This window comes from Carex rostrata, chromosome 31 (genome assembly GCF_964058835.1).
Source record: "Carex rostrata chromosome 31, lpCarRost1.2, whole genome shotgun sequence".
Taxonomy (NCBI): Eukaryota; Viridiplantae; Streptophyta; class Magnoliopsida; order Poales; family Cyperaceae; genus Carex; species Carex rostrata.
This window is the reverse complement of record NC_135948.1, coordinates 5343243-5366961: the sequence shown is the minus strand read 5'-3', so window position 1 is coordinate 5366961 and position 23719 is coordinate 5343243. Positions and strand designations below refer to the sequence as shown.

The 23719-nt window shown below is 33.1% G+C and overlaps 1 protein-coding gene and 1 long non-coding RNA gene across 3 annotated transcripts in view; both read right to left on the bottom strand.

Moving 5' to 3' along the window:
• Window positions 1-19790, bottom strand: part of LOC144547385 (alliin lyase-like) — a 43986-nt gene extending 24196 nt beyond the window's left edge. The window contains exons 1-5 of one of the 2 annotated variants that reach the window (XM_078296016.1): window positions 19376-19790; window positions 15230-15521; window positions 14658-14938; window positions 14164-14450; window positions 13153-13683 (exon numbers count right to left, since the gene is read on the bottom strand). In XM_078296016.1, coding sequence (XP_078152142.1) covers window positions 13463-13683; window positions 14164-14450; window positions 14658-14938; window positions 15230-15521; window positions 19376-19701 — 1407 coding nt within the window. In that variant the 5' untranslated portion in view covers window positions 19702-19790 and the 3' untranslated portion in view covers window positions 13153-13462. Of the gene's footprint in view, window positions 1-13152; window positions 13684-14163; window positions 14451-14657; window positions 14939-15229; window positions 15522-19375 lie in introns of those variants that run through there. The other variant, XM_078296015.1, reaches the window with a different exon arrangement.
• On the bottom strand, window positions 13153-13454 carry LOC144547386 (uncharacterized). The gene is made up of 2 exons (XR_013509080.1): window positions 13324-13454; window positions 13153-13286 (listed from the first exon to the last, which is right to left on the bottom strand). It is a non-coding gene; the product is annotated as an uncharacterized LOC144547386 (long non-coding RNA).
• Window positions 19791-23719: the final 3929 nt, after the last annotated feature.

Sequence of the window (23719 nt, the reverse complement as noted above, 5' to 3'; positions counted from 1 at the left end):
AGCTATAAGGTTTTCGGTTTTGAGCCAGAAAGGCCATGGTTTTGAATTTTGAACTTTGCTTTGGGTTTCTGGATTGCCGAAGTTTGTCTTCGAAGCTTTGTAAATGTGCATAGAGGTCATCCGGGGTGATTAAGTCGTGTGTGCCTTGAATTGCTTCTAGCGCACTCACCAAGTCGGACCATTTGTCTCTCATGAGCATGATTCTCAATAGCTTCCCTACAATTTTATTGTTAGAAAGCGGTTCTCCCAATTCGATAAATTCATTTTGGATATGCATAAGTCTATTATACATATCCTCAAATTTGGCTTCTAAACCGGTTAATTTGGTTCGTTTAATTTGAGTATTTCTCTCATACCGGTTTACAAGGACATCCCACATTTCTTTTGCGGTTGAAGAGCTACCAAAGATTAAGGCAACCGATTCACTAACCAAGTTAATTATGACATTAATTGCAAGATCATTGTCTTTCTTGGTTTGTTTGGATTCGGGAGTTTCGATTTTAATGTCGGTGGTAGTGGTAGTGAATATTGGTGTATACCCCTAGTCAACCACATCCCATAACTCAAGAATATTTAAATAATTGATCATGGTTTTCTTCCAATGCATAAAATTTTTAGTCGAATTGCCAAAAATTAAGGGTTCCTTCACGGGTCTATAGGGTGTCATTTGTCAAGTTGATCTAACTCTAATTAAGTGTGCCTTAATTTGAGTAACTTGCTCTGATACCACTTTGTTATACTTAGGGGCACCGCTAATTAGCTCAAAAAAACTGAAAATAAATGCGATTAAAAGTAAAAGAGATAAATTTAGAGAAATTGACACGCGGGATGATAACGGAGTTCGGCAAAACAAAGGCCTACCTCTCCGGGGCGTCGCAACCTCTTTCTAGGTGCGCCTTTCTATTACCCAATATGAAAGGATTATAATTGTGAACCGTGAACCCTTACAAAACGGGAAGTCACGGCCAACGAGAGATGAGCGCCGTCGAGCCCTTACAACCAAGGGAAGTCACACAAGCTACTCAAGAACAAGAGAAACACTCAATAGATCATTCTAACCTAATCTAATTAGAGATTAGTGAAGTGGGTTTGAGGTTGTTTGAGATTGATTGAGATATTGAAGTTTTAAGCTCAATCCACAATGGTGGAACCAAGCTCTCAGAAAATCGCCTCTTTTGAAGTTTAGGGATGGCTAGGTTCGTTTGGGAAGAAAACCCAATCCCCTATTTATAGAGTCAGCTCAAAAATGAGCTAATTGAGCTAAAACGTTACAACGTTTTCCCTTTAGGTTTTCAAATTGTCTGAAAGCTCAGTAAAACGTTACAACGTTTGTAAAATGTTACATAACGTTTTGCACTGTAAAAACTTGATCAAAATTAGGAATTTCTGAAGTTTGGAAATTAATTAAAACGTTATAACTTTTTAAAACGTTACAGCAACATTTTAAAATGTTATAACTTTTTAAAACGTTACAGCAACATTTTAAAACGTTACAGAAAACGTTATAACTTTTTAAAACGTTACAACAACAATTTTGACTTTTTTTACTTTGATCGAGTTGTTTTACAGCATTTTCTTAAGATATAATCGTTATAACGTTTTACAAACGTTACCAACGTTTTTATCCTGTTGAAACAACATCAAAAACACTTTACCAACTTTAAAATATTACAAATTAAATTCTTGATAAATATCTTCATGATTTCTTCGATTCAAGCATTCTACATTGCAATTCCAATTCGGCTTGAACCTTCATAATTCTAAAATAAAAGAAATCGTAAAATTCAATAATTGTATGTTTTGCAAATTAGTCAAATAGACGAAAAAGATTATTGCTCGAACAACATAAAACACTCTAGGAGTGTCTCTATATGGCAAGATAGTAGGGTATTTACAACCTAATACAACACTCCCATTAAATGTGTTTGTACCACTCTAGTTGTGTCTCCATATGGCCAGATAATAGGGCATTTACAACCCTAATAGAACACTCCAATTGAAGGTGTTTAGAGCACTCTAGTAATTTCTCAAGTTAGCCAGATAATAGGGTACTTTCAACCCTAATAAAATACTCAAATTGAAGGTGTTTGGAGCACTCTAGTAGTCTATCTATATAGCAAGATAATACGACATTTACAACCCTAATACAACACTCCAATTAAAGGCGTTTGGAGCACTCTAGCAGTGACTCTATATAGCAAGATAATAGGGCATTTACAACCCTAATACAACACTCCAATTGAAGGTGTTTGGAGCACTCTAATAGTGTCTCTGTATAGCATTATAATAGGGCATGTACAACCCTAATACAACACTTCAATTGATGGTTTTTGGAGCAGCACTCTAGTAGTGTCTTTATATATCGTGAGAATAGGACATTTATAACCCTAATAGAATACTCCAATTGAAGATTTTTGGAGTACTCTTGTAGTGTCTCATGATGGCAAGATAAAATGGCATTTACAATCCTAATAGAACACTTCAATTGAAGGTGTTTGGAGCACTCTAATAGTGACTCTATATGGCAAGATAATAGGGAATTGGCAACCCTAATACAACACTCCAATTGAATGTGTTTGGAGCACTATAGTAATGTCGTTAGATGGCAAGATAATATGACATTTACAACCCTAATACAACACTCCAATTGAAGGCCTCTCTCTCTCTCTCAGAAGCGCTGCCCTCTCAAAACCAAAAAAATCCAACCGTTAAGAACCAATTTTCTTTCTAAACCCGATCAACTGATCTCCATACCATCATCAGACCTTTCGCTCTCAGTCTCAAGAACCCAGCTTCTGGCTCTTTTCTCTGGTGCGATTCAGATCTAGAGGATGGTTAGATCGAACATCTATTCAGGTACAGTGCAAACCAACTGATTTGTTCCAAATCAGGTAACAAGGTAGTAATTAATTTAAAATTACTAGTTTTATAGTTTCTGGTTTAATTCGGGTAACCCTAAAATTTTCACCTTTTGTGTTATTTCGAAATTGAAATGTCAATAGCTACTCAAAGTATGTTAAAGTGTTGCCTTGCTTGCTTGTTAGAATTTTGTGTTATGGGAACAAAGAGAGAAGGTTAATTGGATGGTTCTTGTTAAATATAGCAGTAAGGTTGTGGTTTTAACACTTATTGGTATGAACAACATAAATAATTGGTGATAATTTATAAGATATCCAGGGTAATTGATAATCTTTTAATCCCTCCTTTTGCTTGGAGGTGTAGAATAGTTTGAGACCACTAGTGTAGCTGATAAGTGAATATGATGGAAAAATTAGTTGTTGTCTTGGAAGGTTTGTTTCTGGTTTCTTATTTGTAGTGAGAAAATATTAAAGGTTTGGGTACAATTTGTTAAAATATATTTTTTCTGTTAAATTTAATATGTATCAGTATTATTTTTCTGAAAAAACAAGTATTGTAAGTACTATGTATAATATTTTGTTTTGTAATAAATTTTATTAAATGGTTTATCTTGAATCCTTGTTGCAGTTTGATATGGGAGATGCTCTTATTGGCAAGGATTCCACTAGTACAATGAACAATCTTGTAATTAAATTATACTATATTCACTAATATGTAGAAGCTTAATTTTAATTTTCTTATACATACTTTATTTGTATGAAGGATATTATTCGGAAGGTTGCAAGGCAATTGCAGATTCTGGTACTGCTCTGCTTATGGGCCGCAAAGTACGTTACACATTATACCTTTTCTTTTGACATTTGATTTGTTGTTTTAGTTAAGTTGAAATTCAACAATGACATATAGAGATTTGTTGAGCAAGCATGTGATAGATGTGAAAACTACTACTCAACCCATGTGTTTTTTGTTGCAAGGGTTTCAACTATCAATCTTAATTTTTAGTACTATTTTGGCTAGGTTGGATTAATAACAAGACCTCTGTGAATTGGCTGCTACATATACCTTTGACTTGTTAAAGAGCCTATTTTTTGTTCTATGATTTTTCTTTATTATGGTACTTGTACTTTTTACTCGACATTCAGCGCATGATCCATATCCTTTTACTCTTCATTTTTTTTTCATTTATGTCATGCTTGTCCCATCTTATTGATAGGGAAACCAATATCCATAATGCATGGAATTTTCATAGCAATGAAGGATGACGTTGATTGATTTTTCAAACAAAAGTAAGTCTTATTTATTCATATATGTTATCTTCATCTTATCTATTAATAATATGCAAATTGTTATTATATATATGTACTTACTAAAGCTCAATTCACAATTTGTGTCAAGTGCTTATATATATATTAGTCAGCCTAGCTTTTTTCGCTTATACATAAAATTCAAAATTTGTGTCAAATGCTCTAACATTACAATTTGGTATACATAGGAGGTTGCTGGTCCTTTATAACCAAATCAAGAAGGGTCTTTCCAAGCATTGTTGACTTCTCAAAGTGGACAAGAGATTGCAGGTAATGGTGTCGCAATGTCCAATTGGTGGGCAAATCCAACTTCGACATGAACCAGGAATGTCTAGTGGGGTTGTCGATGTTAGGGTAAAATATTTTGGTTATATTGTGGGTATATTTTGTTAACTCATAGGGGGGTGAGTTTATTTTGTTAATGCTTGATAGGTGGAAACATTTTGGGTATATTTTAGAAGGCAACTCTTTTATTATCAATGATGTTTTTTAACTTGATTTTAGAAGGTAACTCTTTTATTTGTGTCCCCTTTTAAATATTACAAACGGGGTCAACTCTGAAAGTAGTTGCATTTTAGAGAAACATATTACTTTTTTTTTATTTCACTTGATTTTAGAGAATTGTAAATTTTCAATGATATTGGAGCAAAAACAGCCATAAAACGATGCAATTCTGACATTCAGCCTCAGTCGCACGGATGCATTCATCCGCATGTGATCCAGAAACACTATTGCAGATGGTTATGTTGCTTATGCGGTTCACAGCCAAACCGCATGCGACTCAGGCATCCGCACGCAGAAACTGTCAAAACAGCAGTTACATATCTAACTTTCCAATCAAGGCCCATATAAGCAAATGGACGCCAGAGAAATCTCTCTCTCTCTCTCTCGAATCTCTGAAGATCATATACATTAGATAGCACTTAGAACTAGGGTTTCACTATATTGGAGGCTATGCAAAAGAGAAATCAATAGGAATAGCAAGGTCTCCATTAGAAGAGGAGGAAGAGACAAGACGTGAAGACGGCGTGAATGAGAGAAGAGGCAGCATAGGTGTTCTCCCTCCATCTCTCTTTATCGCTCTCTTTCTTTATGTACTTTGTCTCTTTTGTTGTTGAACCCACCATGAGCGGCTAAGCAACCCTTTTATAGACACATGTAATCTTGAATTCTTATGAGATTAATCTAGTTGTTCATTTATAATTATCATTACACTATGATCTTTATTACTGAGATTTTATGCCTTATGTTCTTGCTTATTGTGTGCTTAAAGTGACCTCATATGCATGGAGACGTACACTCCATTAATACCCTTAATTGAGAGGTTAACCAATATTCAAATAATATAAGTATCTTAGATACAAGTAAAATAGACTGACCGGTTGATCATTTGTATTCCAACTACAGTAAGGAACCTATTAGGATATGGTTTAGCAAAAGAACGTCGCATTCTATGACTAATAATGGAGTAATCTCGATTATCGGTATTATGAAATATTAGTAATTGAGACTTATCATTAATCTTAATGCAATTGTACTAAGTACCCGACAAGTACTTACTCAGTTAGGGTGTTATGAGACTGACCGGAGATCAACACTATGTAGACACCCTAAATTGTGTAATCTTAAAAACAAAATATATGCTTGCATCAAACTTTGAGTGGTAAAACCAATGACGAATGAAGAATGTAATATCGAGGTATTTGCAAAGAGAGGTATGCTCTGCAATTGAATATGATAATTTATAAGAGAACAAAAGGGTAGCTAAAGGGCTCACTGTTGGATTCATTCAGAAATGAATCAATGCACATACTGGAAAATACCACGTACTAATTTTATTTCAGGTGTAATATAAAATACAATCGATGCTTAGGATACTGATTGAACTCAACGCAACTTTAGATAGCTGGACTTCAAAGGAAATAGTCATATCATCAATGTGTTTTAAATATTATTCGAACCAAGTTTTAATTATGATGGCCACGTAAAACTATATTTTGGATTACAATTTTCCTTTTGGCATCTAGCTATACTGGATAAATCACATGTACATCTTTCAAGAATAATATGCATAATTTGATTCTATCAACATTATTTTCAGTAAAAATTTGAACTACTAGAATAATATTTATAAATGTGCGAACTCTTAGAGTTCATATTTTAGTTGGCAAGATATTACTATATTTATATCAAGGACATATTACCATTTCCAAATGGAAATTTGTTGATATGGAAAGGATAATATTGTAACATTCCGAAAAATTGAGTTAATATTATTTTGGCGTATAAATTTTTATTTGTAATATTGAATATATTTTATACGTCTATGTAAAAAGATTTTTGATTATTGACTAATATAACAGTTAATGTAAAAAAAAAAATTATGTCTCATTAAGTATGATAAATAAAGAATTTTTTTATGTCTAATTAGTAATTTAATATGAACGATAATATACATATTATATATATATTTTAATTTGATAACTGTCATTTCAATGTTAAAAATAGTAACCGCCAAGAATTTATGACAATCAGATTTATTCCTATTCATATTCATTTCTAATTTTAAAAGAAAAGAAAAAAAAAAGGTAACTCCTGATGCAATTAATCCCGCCGCTTCTATAAATCATAACCATTTATATTTTTATTTGAAACCGTTTTCATTTGTTTTATTTGTTGCCGCCTCTCTGTTTTGTTTTAAGCGTCCTAATCTCAATCTCTCCATATCATTATTCTACCGAACCCAAATAAGTTATCTCTCTTCTTTTTCTTGCACACCCTTTCGAGAAGAACCTTATTTTATGGTCGATTCGAATTCCAACTATGTCGCACTGATTCTGAGTTATTATTGCAATCCAATTTGAAGTTCTGAATATCTCGCTAACAGGTAACCGGACTTCTCTATAACTGTGTTTTCGTTTTGTATGGTTGATTTGAATATTGGTGTTGCATATTGGATTATGATGGCATATTTAACGGGATAGCGGGTCTGAGGTTGGAATTTGATATGTGATTGTAGCCTCCCACTGTTGGTTGGATTTCCCAGTGGGTTGGCGGTTTAAGGAATTGTGTTATGAGAATGTGGAAATCTCCTGTGATAGGGATTGTTAGTGTAATGATCTAGAAGTCAATAATACGATAATTTATCATAAAGCTTTGTTCATGAATTGGATGATTAATATCATTTTGTTGCCTTGAGTATTATTGAATTTATGGATCATTTCGAGTTCATGACTGAAATTGTGAAACTCCATAATATAAATAATATATACTCTTAAAAAGTCACTGACCAAGGTAATTAGCAGGAACACTAATTACCGCGATAAGGTTAGTATGTAGATTAAAAGATGGTTAAGTTTTACAAACCACCTGACACGAGATGTCATTTTAATCACATAGATACATGTTCTAGGAACATGGTATTTGACAGACCCCGAATGAAACATTAAATAGAATTGTGTTCGTGTCATTTATGTTTTCATTCAGTGTCAAGTTCTACAGTATGAGGTATTCATCTTTCCTACTAAGAAATGTATATGTGTGATTGTTATCAAACGCTGTCGGTAAAATGCAGTTATAACGGTAGCTCTTCGGTATACATGGCTTAGCTGAGGTAGTGATGGTTTACCAAGAATACTATTTGTCCATCGTATCTCTATACGAGCTATAACATCACTGGGCCCCTTGATAGAGTAAGATTATCTGCTGACGGTATAATTACAAGAGTAATTATATTTGATAATCTGCTCAAGATCAAGAAAAGATTCAGTTAGCAAGGATGACACACATCTACATTGAAACTAATCTGATAGCTATGAGACAGAAGAACAGACACAAGTAAATTGTTTACTGGATCGGGATATTGTACTGTACAGCATCATCTGTGTAATTGGATGGTCATGATGTGTTGCCAGATGCCGCTCATGATTATAGAAGTTAAAACAGTTTTAACTCTGTTTACCAACATAACACAGATCCTATTGGGTCACACCATATAGGAGTTAATCGGAGAATCTTATTGTGATTGATTATAAATTGGTTATGATCAATAGTAAGATGGTTATAATTAATTATACGTGTTATAATTAAATTATAAATGTTATGTAAAAATAACAAGCAAAAACATTGGCTAATTTATAAACGTGTGTGACACGTTGTATAAAAGCTAACCGGTTAATTTATAAATGTGCAGGACACATTGTATAAATTACCGAAACAACAACCGAAGAAAAATATATATAATTGTTCAGAATAATTATACGAATATTATTTGTATTCGGGCCAAGGGCATTCGGGTCTTTTCAGATTTGTGCTTATCCGCATGACATGTCATCAATCCTATCCAGATGACACGTCATCAATCTTATCCACATGACATGTCATCCTTATCCATTCAATGACATATCTTGTAAATAGGCCGAACTTGGAGGACATTTTGGTCTTTTGGCAACCGACCCTAAACCCTATAAATAGGGGTGGAGGGGTAGAGAGAAATTTGCTAATTCACTCATACCGTTTCGTGTCGAAACGGATCGGTATTTTCTCTCCTTCTCGGTTTCTCTCTCAAATAGTGTTTCGGTTGAGAAAAGAAAGTTATACGTAGTTGACGTATAATCTTGCGAGTTGTTGTGAGGTATATTTACGGGATCGATGAATAGTATTTTACCGAATTTCGCAGTATGTCAGTTTTGCATATTGATGAAACTGAGCAACCGAAAATTCGTGTTTACGGGTTTTCATCTTTTTCCCGTGAATAGTGTTTTGCATAATTCCGCAGTTTACGGTATTTCTGGCAGAAGAAATAAACCGCTCTCCGGTTAGTCCTGGTGGATAACCGATAGAGGTATCACACGTGTGATACTCCGAGTCGATTCCTTCCCTGGTGAGGCTCTACTCGCTCGGTCTGCATTCCAACTGTGATTTGGAAACAAGGTATAAATATGCTATATTAATCTATTTAATTGGTAAGTAGATTAAAGTTTTAGAAATCAATCATGGAGTAGATCTGTAAAAGAATTAAATTGGGTTTTGATGCCAAAGGAATACTGAAGGTGGACCGCCTTGGAAAGTTTCCTGACATACCCCGTTTAATCCTGAGCTTAAGTTGGCCGTAGAAATTTTTGTTCTACGGTCATTCCGCAACTTAAGCCTAAACGGGTTTTTGGTTAGCACCGTAAAACCCCAACAAGGGATTCCACATGTGTGAATATGATATGACTTGTTTTATGAATAACCTAGACCGACGTGCTATCGCTAGTTAAATATGCGTGCATAATTTGATGTGAATTTGTGTGGATTGATCCAGCCTATTTTAAATGGTTGTTAAATTAAGCCAATTATAGAGAAGCGCGTCGTTAAATAACCAGTTACTGAGCTTTGTAACTGACTCTGTTTTGCTATTTTGTTTTCATTTCTGTTGGTGACGTAGGTTGACGGGCCAAGGAAAAATGTGAAGATGCTTATATAATCACGCTCCGGATGATAAAAATATGGAGTGTGACAAATATTCAGTGTACAAGTCATTTTATCTAAGTGTTCTAGAATTAGTACATATATTTCCTAATGCTACAAGAAATTCAGAAACATTACATCTAATAAATTTCACTACATTAAAAAGCCAAAAAAAAAAAAAAGTTCCAAATGAATTTAGTAGTAATATGACAAGTCATGATTATAAAATGTATATTCCAATCACATTTGCAAGTGGTAAAACCAACCAAGGAACAACTTGTATATCCCTTATCAGCAAGATTCTTACCTATTTCACATGATATTGCTCCTAGATATTAGTTAAGTTAATTGTCCTTAAAGGGTGATATCCTTACTGATTTTATGGGTGAAACACATGTTATTCATCAGCTCAAAAAATATTTTTAAGAGAAAGAAGTTGGAAATCAACTGCTCCTAATAGATCATGACAATAAATTTAAATAACTTCATCTCAAAAGTCATATATAAAAATATGCATGGTAACATTTATTTACCTTGAAACTAGTGACTATTAGATGCACGAACCAAACAAAAAACAATAGAAGTTATATGATATGAGAATTGTTTGCCGACGAGCAAGTAGTAAATGTTCATTTAACTTCTGGAAATCCACATAGTGAGCTTGTGTATCATTATGAAAATATATTACTTAACTTTGTGAGTAATACCAAACATCTCAAACATCAGTTTTAACTTGCTTGAATCTGCTATGTACTACAAGCTAAGGGAGCAATCACTACTACAGAATTTCAAATCTGCACCGGTTTTTTTTTACATTTAAAACCGGTTTTCAAACTGGTGCTGATCGGGCCGGTGCTGATTCCATCGATTGATTAGCACCGGTTTAAAACCGGTGCTAAATGTAATGCAATAACACCGGTTTTTACGTAAAAACCGGTGCTAAATGTAATGAAACAACACCGGTTTTTACATAAAAACCGGTGCTAAATGTTATAAGCTAAACCGGTTTCTTCATAAAAACCGGTGTTATAAGCTGTATTCAACACCGGTTTTGTTAAATAACCGGTGTTATATATCAATTGAATTGTCCAGTAATTTTTTTTTAGAACCAGTTTTTATCGCTAATTTTTTTTTATTGTTTGGAATTTGGTTTTACATTAGGCTAGCCTCCGAATTTGCTAGCCATAAATTAAATATTCACATGTATAAAATATAGAATGGACAAAACATCATACAAATGAAACAACACATGATTTAAAAGTATCATCTTAACTAAATTTGATAGTTTCAACAAAAACAAGAAGATAATATCATCTCTCACATTATCTTAACTAAAACAAGCTAAAATAACTTCATAATCAATTACAAATATTTTTCCACAAAGAAATTAGTCCATATTGCCTGAAATTGTTTAAGATCTTCCATCGAATACGGCGACGAACTTAAGCACTGCATGAAATTATATTAAATTGTTAATTTAGATGTTAAACTTAATGAACTTAAAGAGAATTGCATCAAATTAAATTTAACTAGTACCTTATTTTCATATCTCAAAATATTCTTCTTCTTCTTCTTGTTCCTCTTCCTCTTTTTCGAATTAGATTCCCAAATAGTCTCTTTGGGACATTTCATCAAGCAACTTGTGTGCACGGTCAAAGATTCCCAAATAGCACATTCACGTTCGCAAATGTGGTACCAAAAAAAGTGTTAAGTGTCACCGCGATCTACCAAAGGCTAAAACTTATGGCCTAAATGCAAAGCACCTAAAGAAGCTCATACAAGAGGGAAGAGCACTTACCATGTAACTTGTTGAATTTCTGACAAGAAAGGGCTCGAGAACTTGTTTAGGCACCACATGTTAAGTGTAGCCGCATAATGGTTGGTCCAAGCAACAATGTCTCTCTCGGGCGCTGGCTCGGATCGAGTCTCTCTACGGCCGATGCGGCGGCTCCATCTTGGTGCAGGAAACGAGTAGCAAGGGTTTAGAGGAGCAATTCAGAAAATTTTGTCTAGAGAGGCTCAGATCGGCAGGTGCGGCAAAGGAGTAGCAAGGATTTAGCGGAGGCGCCAAGAAATTTCAGAAATTTTTGAATGATGGTGCGGGAAAACCTTGAACTTGAAAGAAATTTAGAATGAGGGTGCGGAGCAATTCATATCACCTAAGGTAACATGTTATTTTTGTTTGTATCCAGTCCGTTTAAATAAAATATGCACAAATATTAAAGGACCTGTGTGTTTTATGAAAAGGATGGATTGACCCGAAATGCAATCCGACGGTCCAAATATAAAGCATAACTATTTTGTTACCTCAGAAGATATGGATTCGAGTGAGAGAGCGCCAGTCGAAAAAACCGGTTTATTTTCAAAAACCAGTGCTAAATATACAACACCGGTTATTTAAAAAACCGGTGCTAAATGTCTAACGTACAACACCGGTTTATTTCTAAAAACCGGTGCTAAATATTCAGCACCGGCTTTTAGAAATAAACCGGTGTTGTATGTTAGACATTTAGCACCGGTTGTAAGTTTAACCGCTGCTAAGATACATACAACACCGGTTTTGTCAAATCCGGTGTTGTTTGAGCGGTGTAGATTTGAAATTCTGTAGTAGTGAATACCAAACATCTCAAATAATATATGCATCTCAAAACTAATGGTACAGTGAGTATCAATATTTTCCACTATCCCACTTGACATGAAAACAAATCAAAACTGATGGTACAGTGAGTATAAAAAAATTCATCACTTGGAACCTAAAAATTAAAATCTTAAATCATCCATATATATATATACATATATTAAGAATATTTTTATGATTTTATTTCAACTATAAAAAATATTCCAGCAGCAAGAAAATGGTTATTACTCTTATCCGAATTTGACATTACCCATATCACTCAAAAATCCATGAAAGTCTAAGCCATAGCTGATCATTTAGCTGACTCATATTCTTGGAGACCAAATTTTATAATTTTTTTTATTTTTTTATTTTTTTAGATAGGTACAACATCACTAAATTTTTTATAATTTTAAAAATAATATCCATCCTAATACTTAACTATTAGGATTGGTTGTTTATAAACAACAAATCCTGATAGTATCAGGATTGGTTTTTATAAACAACCGATCCTAATAGTTATAGTATTAGAATCGGTTGTTTGTAAAAACTGATCCAGAAACTATCAGGATCGGTTTTTATAAACAACCGATCCTAATAGTTCACAAATTAGGATCGGTTGACCAAAAAATCCGATCTGATTAGTTTTTAGGATCGGTTTTGTTAAGAAAACCGATCCAGATAGATATTAGTATCGGTTGTTTCATATAGCCGATCCTGATTCCAGTTTTTCCTCTAGTGATCGTTACTTAATGAAGCATATTTTAGATGTCTCAGGAGGTATTCCATTATTTCGAATTACCATGCGTTAACTTAAATAAATTAGCTAGGTTGCTTAAATTTTCTCTCTGATAAAATTTGTTGTAGATACACGTGTGTATAAGTGTATTTAAGATATATATGCATTGATTTGATCACATGATGATTGTACGAAATAATTAACTTCTAAACACTCTTTACAATATTATTGCAATAACAATATGCAAACATAATTATAACACCAGAATTCCTACTAGCTATTAGTCAATGAGCCACCCCACTTCAATTATTTTTGTCTCCTTCATATTTAGACAACCTGATATCGTAATCGACGTTTTGTTGATTACATCGCAATATATGATCTTATAATCAACACATAGTTGATCAGAGCATACTTTGGTATCTTATAAATCAACACCTTGTTGATCACTTAAATTTTATGATTAAAATTTTAGAACTAATCAATGTAATATCAGAACGAACTGATCTTGCCAGGATTCTCAGAGGAGGCAACAAGAGGCTTCAACTTTTGTAGAAGCATTTCAAAATGGTCATCTGTCTTGAGAAGGCTCAATCGGGTATAACGCGTGCTTGCTTCGAAAACCATGCCACCACGTGAAATAATACCGCCTTTTGTTAGTACCTCTTCACAATCCACATCTTCTTCGTTCTCACATTTCAGCCAAGCATAAGCTGCATACATGTATTTGATGAAAGATATAACATTTTTTTCCTTTTTGCAGATGCAGAGAAATTCAAGAAAAGAAATTGATTTGTTCGTATGCATACCATAAACATTAGTGCTGGAAAGTGGAAACAATAAATAATCTTACATCACCTAAATATATTACTTCGAAATAGTCAATAGTTCAGCCAGCCTTTTTTTTCAAAAATATGATTGAACTGTAATATATATAACTGAATGTGGCTTGAAATTACTTGGCTGAAAATCTAAAATGAATACTTTTTGAGATTTACTTTACACCAAAGTTGAAAATCTACTGTGCAAAACCAATTTAAATTTGAAATTCTGGATTGATTTGAATTATGCATGCCAGGATCTGACTAGACTTGAGACAACCATTTGCTATCGCTTGATGAATGATGCATTTCCTATATCATTTAGGAAATAGGAGTGAAATGGAAAAAAAGGAAAAAAAATGAAAAACCAACCTGGAGAGGGATCTCTGATTTTTTCAATATAGGTGCAATATTGCGGAGACAACTGCTGAAGCGAGAAACGGCTCGAAGAATTAACGAGTGCTTGCAGCCTCTGCCATCTTTTTCTCAATTTGTTGAATCCAAATTTGAAAATATCCTCGTCACCGCCAATATTGTCTAACATAACCTTGAAAAGCTTTAGTATTCTCATTTGTGTGTCCCGTGACATACCCATGCTATTGTACCTCATGTAATTTAATACCTTGTTGTAGACGTTCTGATCCTTTATAAATGCCCACCTGGAAGTAGAATAATATAAACTTTTGTTTGGAGATGAGTTGAACAACTAGTAGAATTTGATTTAAATGTAGGGGAAATGTTTAGATGTAGCTTAATTTCCTACATGCACGCAATATAACTTGGTACATTTTTTAAAACCAGATAAGTTTCTGAAGCCTTCAAGATTTCTTATTACGATAAGAGAGGGAGAGATAAGTTGAACGTACCCAAACCGACTGCTTGCATGGCCAGAGACTTTTGACACAGTAAAGATCATGACATCTCCATCTGCTGGTGCTGGTATGGCAGTAAAGTGAGGCCAATAGTACGCATGATCATAGATAACAGATGAATGACCGAGAACTGAATCACGCAATAAACTGTCTGGATTGTTTGGGGATGTCACAAACTCGATGAAGTTTGTTTTGTTAGAATTCATCCATTTCGAGGTTACTCCTTTCCACTCATACTCTCGCCCATTAAATAGGTCAGTTTGCCCTTTGTACATCTGAAATATATTTTTTTTTGTTAATATATACTGTACTCGTAAGGATAAACAAATATATGTATTTGATTATGCCAAATGTAAATAAAAATTATGATATAATTGATCAATTGTAAAGTTTATCATCATCATCATCATCATCATCATTAACAGTATCTTTCTCTTTTCTGAAATGTCACAATATGTGCACTGAAAACAACTTTTGTGCATTATTGTAGACCTATGACAATTGGAACATAGAGGTAACAGTTACTGAAATTTACCAAAAGCTAAATTAATCAAAGAAGTCAATACCGCATAATAAGGAGCAGTAGCAACCACACTGGCAGCTGAGCTTGAGTTCTCAGGCGAGAGCGCATAAACCAAGGCATTGAGTAGTTGGGTCGACCCTGAACCGAACACCAGATACTTGTCGTGTGTGATAGCATTTCCAACAGCTGCATGGAGGAGCCGAACGTGTTTCTCAAGCTCAACAGACTGGAATATGTCAGTGGTGAGATAGCTCATCCTGTGCCACCCTGACAACACCACTGCACTTCCTGATGCATGCGACATCCAGTACGGCTCCAAGAATAATGGATCTCCACTGGAATCATCATAAATGCAAAAAAAATGTATTTAGATTGAAATGTTGATCAGATTTGACAGGAAAAGAAGGGTTTCTATAATTTGTTCCTAAAACACATACGCTATACGTATCTAATTATATATCTATATATAGTAATTTTAGTGTTATATTTATATTTATCTTAAGAAAACTCATACTTGAACCCCATAAAAATATTGAAATTGTTCCGTTAATTGTTGACCCCCATAATGAAAATCTTACGGTATCGTATTGATATTAATGTTTGATACCCATTCAATCATTTCCTAGTTCAATCTATGGACGGAATTCATGAATTAAGTTTCAAAGGTAAAACAACAAATTAAATTCTTAAAATCAACTTGCAGAATTTAATTAAGATTCCACACTAAAAACAGATCTTTTTTTTTTTTCTTTTCTTTTATTTATTCATTTTTTAAAGTATATTGTAGCCTTCAAGAAGAGGACACCTGTTTACCTGAATTGGCTACAAACTGAAGAGTATATATTAAGCATCAATTATTTTAAACTTATAAGTTTTTATCCCGTTAATTTAATAATTATAATTTATAATCATATATAATAGTATAAAATTATGCATTATTCACATTTGTCATGAATTATTAATTAAAAAATAACAGAAAATGTTGGATAAATTAATTATAAAAATATAACAATATAAAATGTTGGATAAATAAATAATTATACAAAATGTTGTATGAGGAGGGCTTTAATGTCTTCACTTTTTAATTTTTCAATAACAAAAGTTATTAATTTTATATGTCAAAATAAAACTGTTATATGTGATATATATGTTATTTTCTCTATATGCTAAAATAATTATCATTCTTTTGATTTTGGTTTTATATATATCACTCAACTTTCATAATTTATCTATATTGGTGTATTTTGCAAGTTCTTGATACTAATCAAACAAAATCGAAATATCGTGATATTTTACGTGTGCATAGAGAAAAATATATAGATCATATCTTACAGTTTTATTTTGACGTTTTAAATTTAAAATTTTAAGTTATTGTAGTTCTAAAAATGGAGACATTATGGAGGCATACAAAATGGAAGCATTTGAACTCTTGTCATATTGTATAAATTAATCTAACTATAATAACAAAAATTATATCATTAAATATATTAGAATTTGTCATATATAATTTAATATTTATCAATTACTCCGTGAGATAACAGATATAAAATATCTAAACGATATTTTCTTTCTTAACCATACCCATTAAGTCAATGAAAACAAATTCTGACTCATATTTGCCTTATCAACCGAAATTTTTTTTCTTACCATCCTCAAAAATCAGAATTAAATGAATACCACCCGTTTATTCAGATTTAAGATTCCGCCACGAACTCGAACTGGATCTGCGGACGGATTCCCAACTTGTGCGTCTATTGAGCCTGCGGACCGATCCGCTTGCGTATTGGGCCTGTGCATGCATCCGTGCACGTACTGAGTCGGCGCACCGACCCGTTCGCGTCCCCAGTCGGCGTTCGTAAAGATCATATCACTCTGAAAATTGAAACTTTGAAGTTTGAACTCAGCTTGAAAGTTGACACGTCGTCAATCGAATATCAGAATACATTAAAGAAAGAAATTTAATATCCTATCACATTTAACTCTGACGCCCAACCCAGCAAGACCCCAGATTTAGTATACTAGTAAAGATCTCCTTTCCATGTAGCCTATCCCTGACATGAAAAATTTATATAGAGATATGAGGGTCTTTTGAACTGGCCAAAACATATGAAAATATTTATTCGCCACAGAGGATCCAAGATGAGCTTATAATATTTAAATATACAAAAAGTGTGTGCATATATGCCGCCAAATCACATCCCCTCAGGTTAAATTTTATAAGAAATCAATATAGGCTCCATCCGCATATTGAGTACGCGTACCAATCCGTGCGCAGGTCCAATACGCGAGCGGATTGGGGATCCGTTCGCAGATTCAGTCCGAGTTTGTGGCGAAATCTTAAATCTGAATAAATGGATGGTATTCATTTAATTCTGATTTTTCAAGGTAGTAAGAAAAAAAAATTTCGGCCTTATCAAATACTATACGAATTTAGTAAATGGCTAAAAGGAGATTGACACTCCTAATTGGCGCAGCCAGTAATGAGGCCTTTGGGCCTCGGATTTATTGCAATATCTCCAAAAACTTCATAAATGAAAATCTCCAATACCTCTTCCATTTGTTTAAATTTAAAATCATTACAAATGCAGATAAATATCAGTTAGTAATTGTTATCAATTAACAAATTAAGTTGATTAATTTATTTATTTTTAATATTCTATCAGAGACTTTCGTTTTAATTACATGACTCTTTATTTAAAACTAAGTGAAACCTATCATGTTTCCTTTGGGATTGTCTAGAAACTTTTATGATTTCAAATTAATATTCTTAAAAAGTGAATGGAGACATGTATATGTCATTCATAAAATTCAATTCTTGATAAACGACCCGGAAATTTCCGGTTTTTGTTATTAGGTCCACCTAAGAAATACGACTAAAATATTTGCATTTTAGTTAAAACGGTGGGCCAAGCATCATTTTCTTTGATTAATTACAACGTAATTTGAATTGGACGGTTCAGTAATCTCTTTGAACGGGATTTCTGGAGAGATTGGGATCAATTCCGCTCCAAATAATTAAATCCCAGCGGGTCAATTTGGTACTTTCAAAAACATTTTGATAGGTTGCATATTTTTAATTTCACTAAAAAAATCTGAAGAGCTGGGGCGAGTCACTGTACATGGGTCCGGCACAATTTAAGGGTAAGCTTGACTATTTGCTATACAGACAGCGACCCATTCCGGAGTGCGTATCATCTCATATTTTGCGTGACCGACGTGTCCGGTGCCTATTCGGGGATGGCGCAGGGACAAGTATTATTTGAGCTTTGAGATTCGTGCGTATTTGAACGGTTGAGATTTTCCAATACGTCACGCAAAATATGAGATCTCTCAGAGGATGCGAATTCCCCATTCCATGCGCCAGTCAGGGGCGGACCCATGTGGAACGCCTCTCCTGGATTTTGAGTTTTAGTAGTGATTTGTCGATTTTGATCGACTCTGTTTTTTTCTGAAAAATTTTTTGCTCCTCTCTGGATGTTTAATTTTTAATTTGGGTTAAATATAGGATTAAAATCAAAATAATTTTCTTAAATTATGATTGGTAATTAGAATTATAAGTTAGACGATCAGAAATTACAAGTCAGATTATTAGAAAATATAAGTCAAAATATTATTTTTTATCAAGTACCCAATTAGTTAATGAATTTAAATCCGATTAGCTATTTAAATCTGATTCGATAATTTTTTGCCCCCCCCCCCCACGAGAATCCTGGATCCGCACCTGCGCCAACGCACTGAGCACTTACCAATTACCATACTAATTAATACACTATATCAAAAAGGGATTCAGTTCCATTTATGATTGTTAATAAAAAAAAGAAAGAAAAAAAAATCACCCAACCACGTACGTAAATCATGATTTTTTTTTTAATAACTATCATTTGATAGACAGCACTACCTTACAAAACGTCAAAAATATAAAAAGGATATATGAAGTACAAGTTGATAGCATATAGCTTTATGGACATGAACTATCTGCCACATGGCCCACATGGTCCACAATGTTTTGTTAGGTTAAACAGTGAACTCTCATGATTTTTAGTATTATTTGAAATCCCAGTATCCCAGTATCCCAGTATCTTACTATTTTTGAAGAACAAGAAGAAGAAAAGGGAAGAAAAAAAAAAAATCAATCATGAAACTGATGAAATCCAAAATTGAAATATTATAAAGGCAATCAATCACTAACCTTTCAACATCAGCCGAACAATTGGAGAGCAATACAGAGCAATCCGCACCGGCATAGCACGTGTTGCACTCGCACGTGGGCCACCCGTTATCTAGAACACCATCCACATATGCATGGCCGTGTCCGGAGCAGGAGATTGCAGCAACTGCCTCGGCCTCCTCAGCAGCACGTCGCGTCCATCTCAGCACTGAGACGGTTGAGTCGAGCCGGGATGGAGGGAGAAAGAAGAAGTGTTGACAGAGGAAGAAAATGTTTAGTAGCAGAGAGAGGTAGAAGAGCGTGAGGTATATTTTACCAGAGCTTTCTCTTATTAGTTGGTCTCCCATTTTTGTTTTCTTTTTTTGTTTGGGGCTTTATTTTATGAAATGGGATAATTTCTGAGAAAGCCAGAGAGGTTTTAATAGGCCAAGTTGTGATGAGGTGGTTGATTTGATTCTTCAAAGGAGGAGAAAGATTCTACCAGAATTCATACTACCTGGTTAACTCAAAGTTTGAATTTAGATCCGGACCGTTAGATCTCCTTTGGCACGAATATTAAAGAAGTCCCGTGCATTTAAGTCTGGTCGGATTAATCTGGATTTTGATCGGACAGTCCAGATCTAAACTCAAAATTTCAGTTATGTCAGAGGTACTGATTCATTCTACCATGTGAGAATCTCTTATCTGGATGTAAAACCAATTTGCAGTTGAGTCCTCATAAAAACCTAAAAAGGAAGAGGAAGGATTCCTGAGTTTTCTTTAGATATCAGAAACATTTCTATTTTGTTTTTGGAAGGATTTTTTTTTCTGTAAACCTATAAAGTAATGTTCGATGGAAATCTGACATCCTCATAAAGTTCTCAGAAATTGACCCCACATTTTATTGGTAATGTTATGACATGTACTTTTTTGTCAGCGTTTTTCTTTTTATTATTTTTGCATTTATGAAACTAAAACATAATTAAGCTATTTTCTGTGAAAAAAAAAAATAGTATTAGGTTCAAAAGTTTGTCCTATTTCAGTCCCTTTAGTCAGCCATTCTGCACTTATATTTTTCTATAGATAAAGAGTTAAAATTTGCTTTAAGAATACTGAAAGTTTATACACAATAAGATTTAAAATATACACATATTTATTATAATCTAAGTTTTACAAAGGATACTGAAGTTATGATTGAAAGCTTTTAGTAAAAAAATTTCAATTGTAATGTGACTACTATTGACAACATTTTCGAAGTTGCAGATAATTTAAAGCAAAATACATACATTTATTTTTCTATATTGAATCGTCTAATCCATCTAGAGCGGCAACAAGAGAATAAGCCATTTAAAATTTTAATCCGCTATCTTTAACTTCCTTGATCGCTTAATTTTATTAAATACCGATTCTTTGACGCGGATTAAGATCACATTCTTTAGTCTCTTTTTGTTTGAATCTTAATTCTTTGTCTGGACCTTAAGGTCATGTTTGGTTGTGGAGTAAAGTTAAACCGGATTAAATTTCTTACTCCAAGCTAAACCGGAGTAAGTTAATCATGTTTGGTGGAGTAAGCTAAACCACCTCTCTAGGTGGTGTAAGTTACTCCGGTTTAGCTCAAATCTTACTCCATCTTAAACCGCCTATGTTACTCCTCGTTTGGCTCCTTAAGCGTGGAGTAAGGGGTTTACTCCACCTCTTACTCCACAACCAAACATGGCCTAAGACACTTATATCCCTTTCTTTAACTTTATTAGCTTTGACTCACGAATTAAGACAACCAAACATTGATTTCTTAGCGCTCCTTAAGCTCTTAATCATTCAATCTTAATCATTTATTGCTAAACAACTCCATAAGATATAATATATTTTCTCCATTCTACAATTCATTATTTCATAGATAAAAATTAAACAACCTTTATTTTCCTTGAATTTTGTAGTCATATAATAATAAAACATTTTGATGCCAGAAATGAAAGATATCGTATAATCTAATTTTTTTTCCAGTTACTTTTAGAGGATATAAGAAATAATTTTCATTTGCGAAAATCATCCAAAGAGAATTCTTCATTGAAGAGAATTTTATAAACTTGGGATGAGCTAATTACTTGCGCTTTTGAGAACTAATTTTTAATCCAGTAGTAATGACAATATCTTTCATGTAAAAGGTTGCAGGTTCGAAATTCAAATGAATAGAATTTTTTGTGGATATTAAATAGTTGAGTGGTTTAACTTTTAACTTTACTAGAAAAAAAATTAATAACTGGCGCCTTCGACAATGTAATTTTATTTTATGTATAATAAAGTACAGGGATGGAACTAGAAAATTTGAACATGAGAGACTAAATTATAGAATTTATAATATGTAAAAAATATAAAAATAATGTAGTCACCGAGAATTGAATCCAACACCCTCCAAACATCATTTTTGCCATCTTTGATTAAGTCTTAGATGCCACTCATAACTCATAAGACAACACCTTCCAAATTTAATTGAATTTTTGTTTTTTTAAGTTTGAACTATATCAGATTTTTAAAATTCAACTAAATTTCAATTAAATTTTAATATACATAGTTAAATTTTTAAAATTACAAGGATGACTTTGCAACCTTTAACTAAATCTTAGATCTGTTCCTGATAAAGCACCTCTTACCTTGCAGAATTGAAATTGGAGCAATAGCATAATAAATTACAATTAGCTAATTGGCAAGCACTGTCCTTTTATTTTTACTTTTTTTTTCATATATTTTCCGAAAGCAGATTTTTTGAACTATATCAAGTTTAATTAAATATATAAATTACAATTAGCTATTTGGAAAGCACTATCCTTTTATTATAACTTTTTTCATATATTTTCCGAAAGCATATTTTTTGAACTATATCAAGCTTAATTAATAATAAAAATGATATTTATTTAAGAAGGGTACGAGAGTTAATAACATAATTTGTTAATGTCCTTGGGCGGTGAATATAGAATATGTATAGCATGTTAGATTAAAATTGTATAAAAATATGACTTGTGGATTAATTTTTTTGTTTTAAGTACAGGTAAGGGACCCCAATAAATTAATTAATGAATATTATCCATCCTCATGATCTTATTGTACTATTTGTCTATTTCTTCAACAAAATTTGAATAATATATGGACCGAATACAATTTGTTGGTAGGTCACCATTTATGATTCGTACCAAACACAATTATTTCATTAACAATGGCTCTGTTTACAGGTCAGCATCTCCCAAGATCACCTGATTCAACACAATTCAAATGGGCGGCCCAGATTACTTTCAGAGGGTGCCTATTCAGGATGGGGCACGGACGGTATTATTTGTGCTTTGAGATTCACGCCAAGTTAAAAAATAATGATCCTGGACCGTTCATTTTAATTGTACTAAGACAAGTAACCTGAGAGGATGTGACTACCATCTTTACAGTCTTTTTTTTTTTTTTTTTTCTTGAGTAAAGGTTGGAACTTGGAGTTGTTATTATAACAAATGATTTTATTTCATCTGGATTTTGAATTCATGGTCTCTCACATAGAGACCATGTGTTTTTGCCACTAGACCAAATGCTAGTTCTCCTATCTTTACAGTCTTATTTAAATATAGTTAGATGTCAATATATTATAGTTTGGCTTTCAGAGGTGAGGGAATTAATATATTAACTCTGTAATTAGGTTTCTTTGTACGTATTATAATTATCATTAGATTTGAGAAAGGAGAAATAGCAAAGTTGACTAGAAAAAAAAATTATAGAACTGCAATTAAAGATCGAGAGTTCGATTATCTATCACGACTTCACAGTCTTAGTGCAGTGAAGGTTTTTAAAAAGAAAATTATTAGATTTATCAAACGAGAATATGTTTTAAATCGTGGACATATATAATATTAAAAAAGTGTAGGTGTTTCCGAGATAAATTATCTCGAAAATAACGTAACTACAGCCAAAATAATAATTAATATTTGTTGATTCACTCATAAAATAAAAACTAAAACACTCTAAAACTAATTCTGAAGACTAGTAGAGAATTACTCTCATGAAATTTAAGAGTGCGCATATTTTTGGAAATTAACTTAATTTTTCCGTCAAATTTACAGACGACATTAGTCATTTTATTATCCACAGTTTTAAAACATATTATTGTAGTTCGCTAAGGTCTTGGCACTTATAAGAATATTATCTAATGTTGATATATGATTATTTTTTTTAGTTTAAGACTGAAATAGTTATGATATGCACATAACGTATATATTTTTTTAACATCAAACTAAAAACCGTGGGATGATATCGTAATAAAATGATTTTATTTGTTAATTTTTGAATAATCTTAGTCTCATATAGACTTCGGGAGATCAAAGTCTCTTTCAGAAACAGTACCGCTGATTA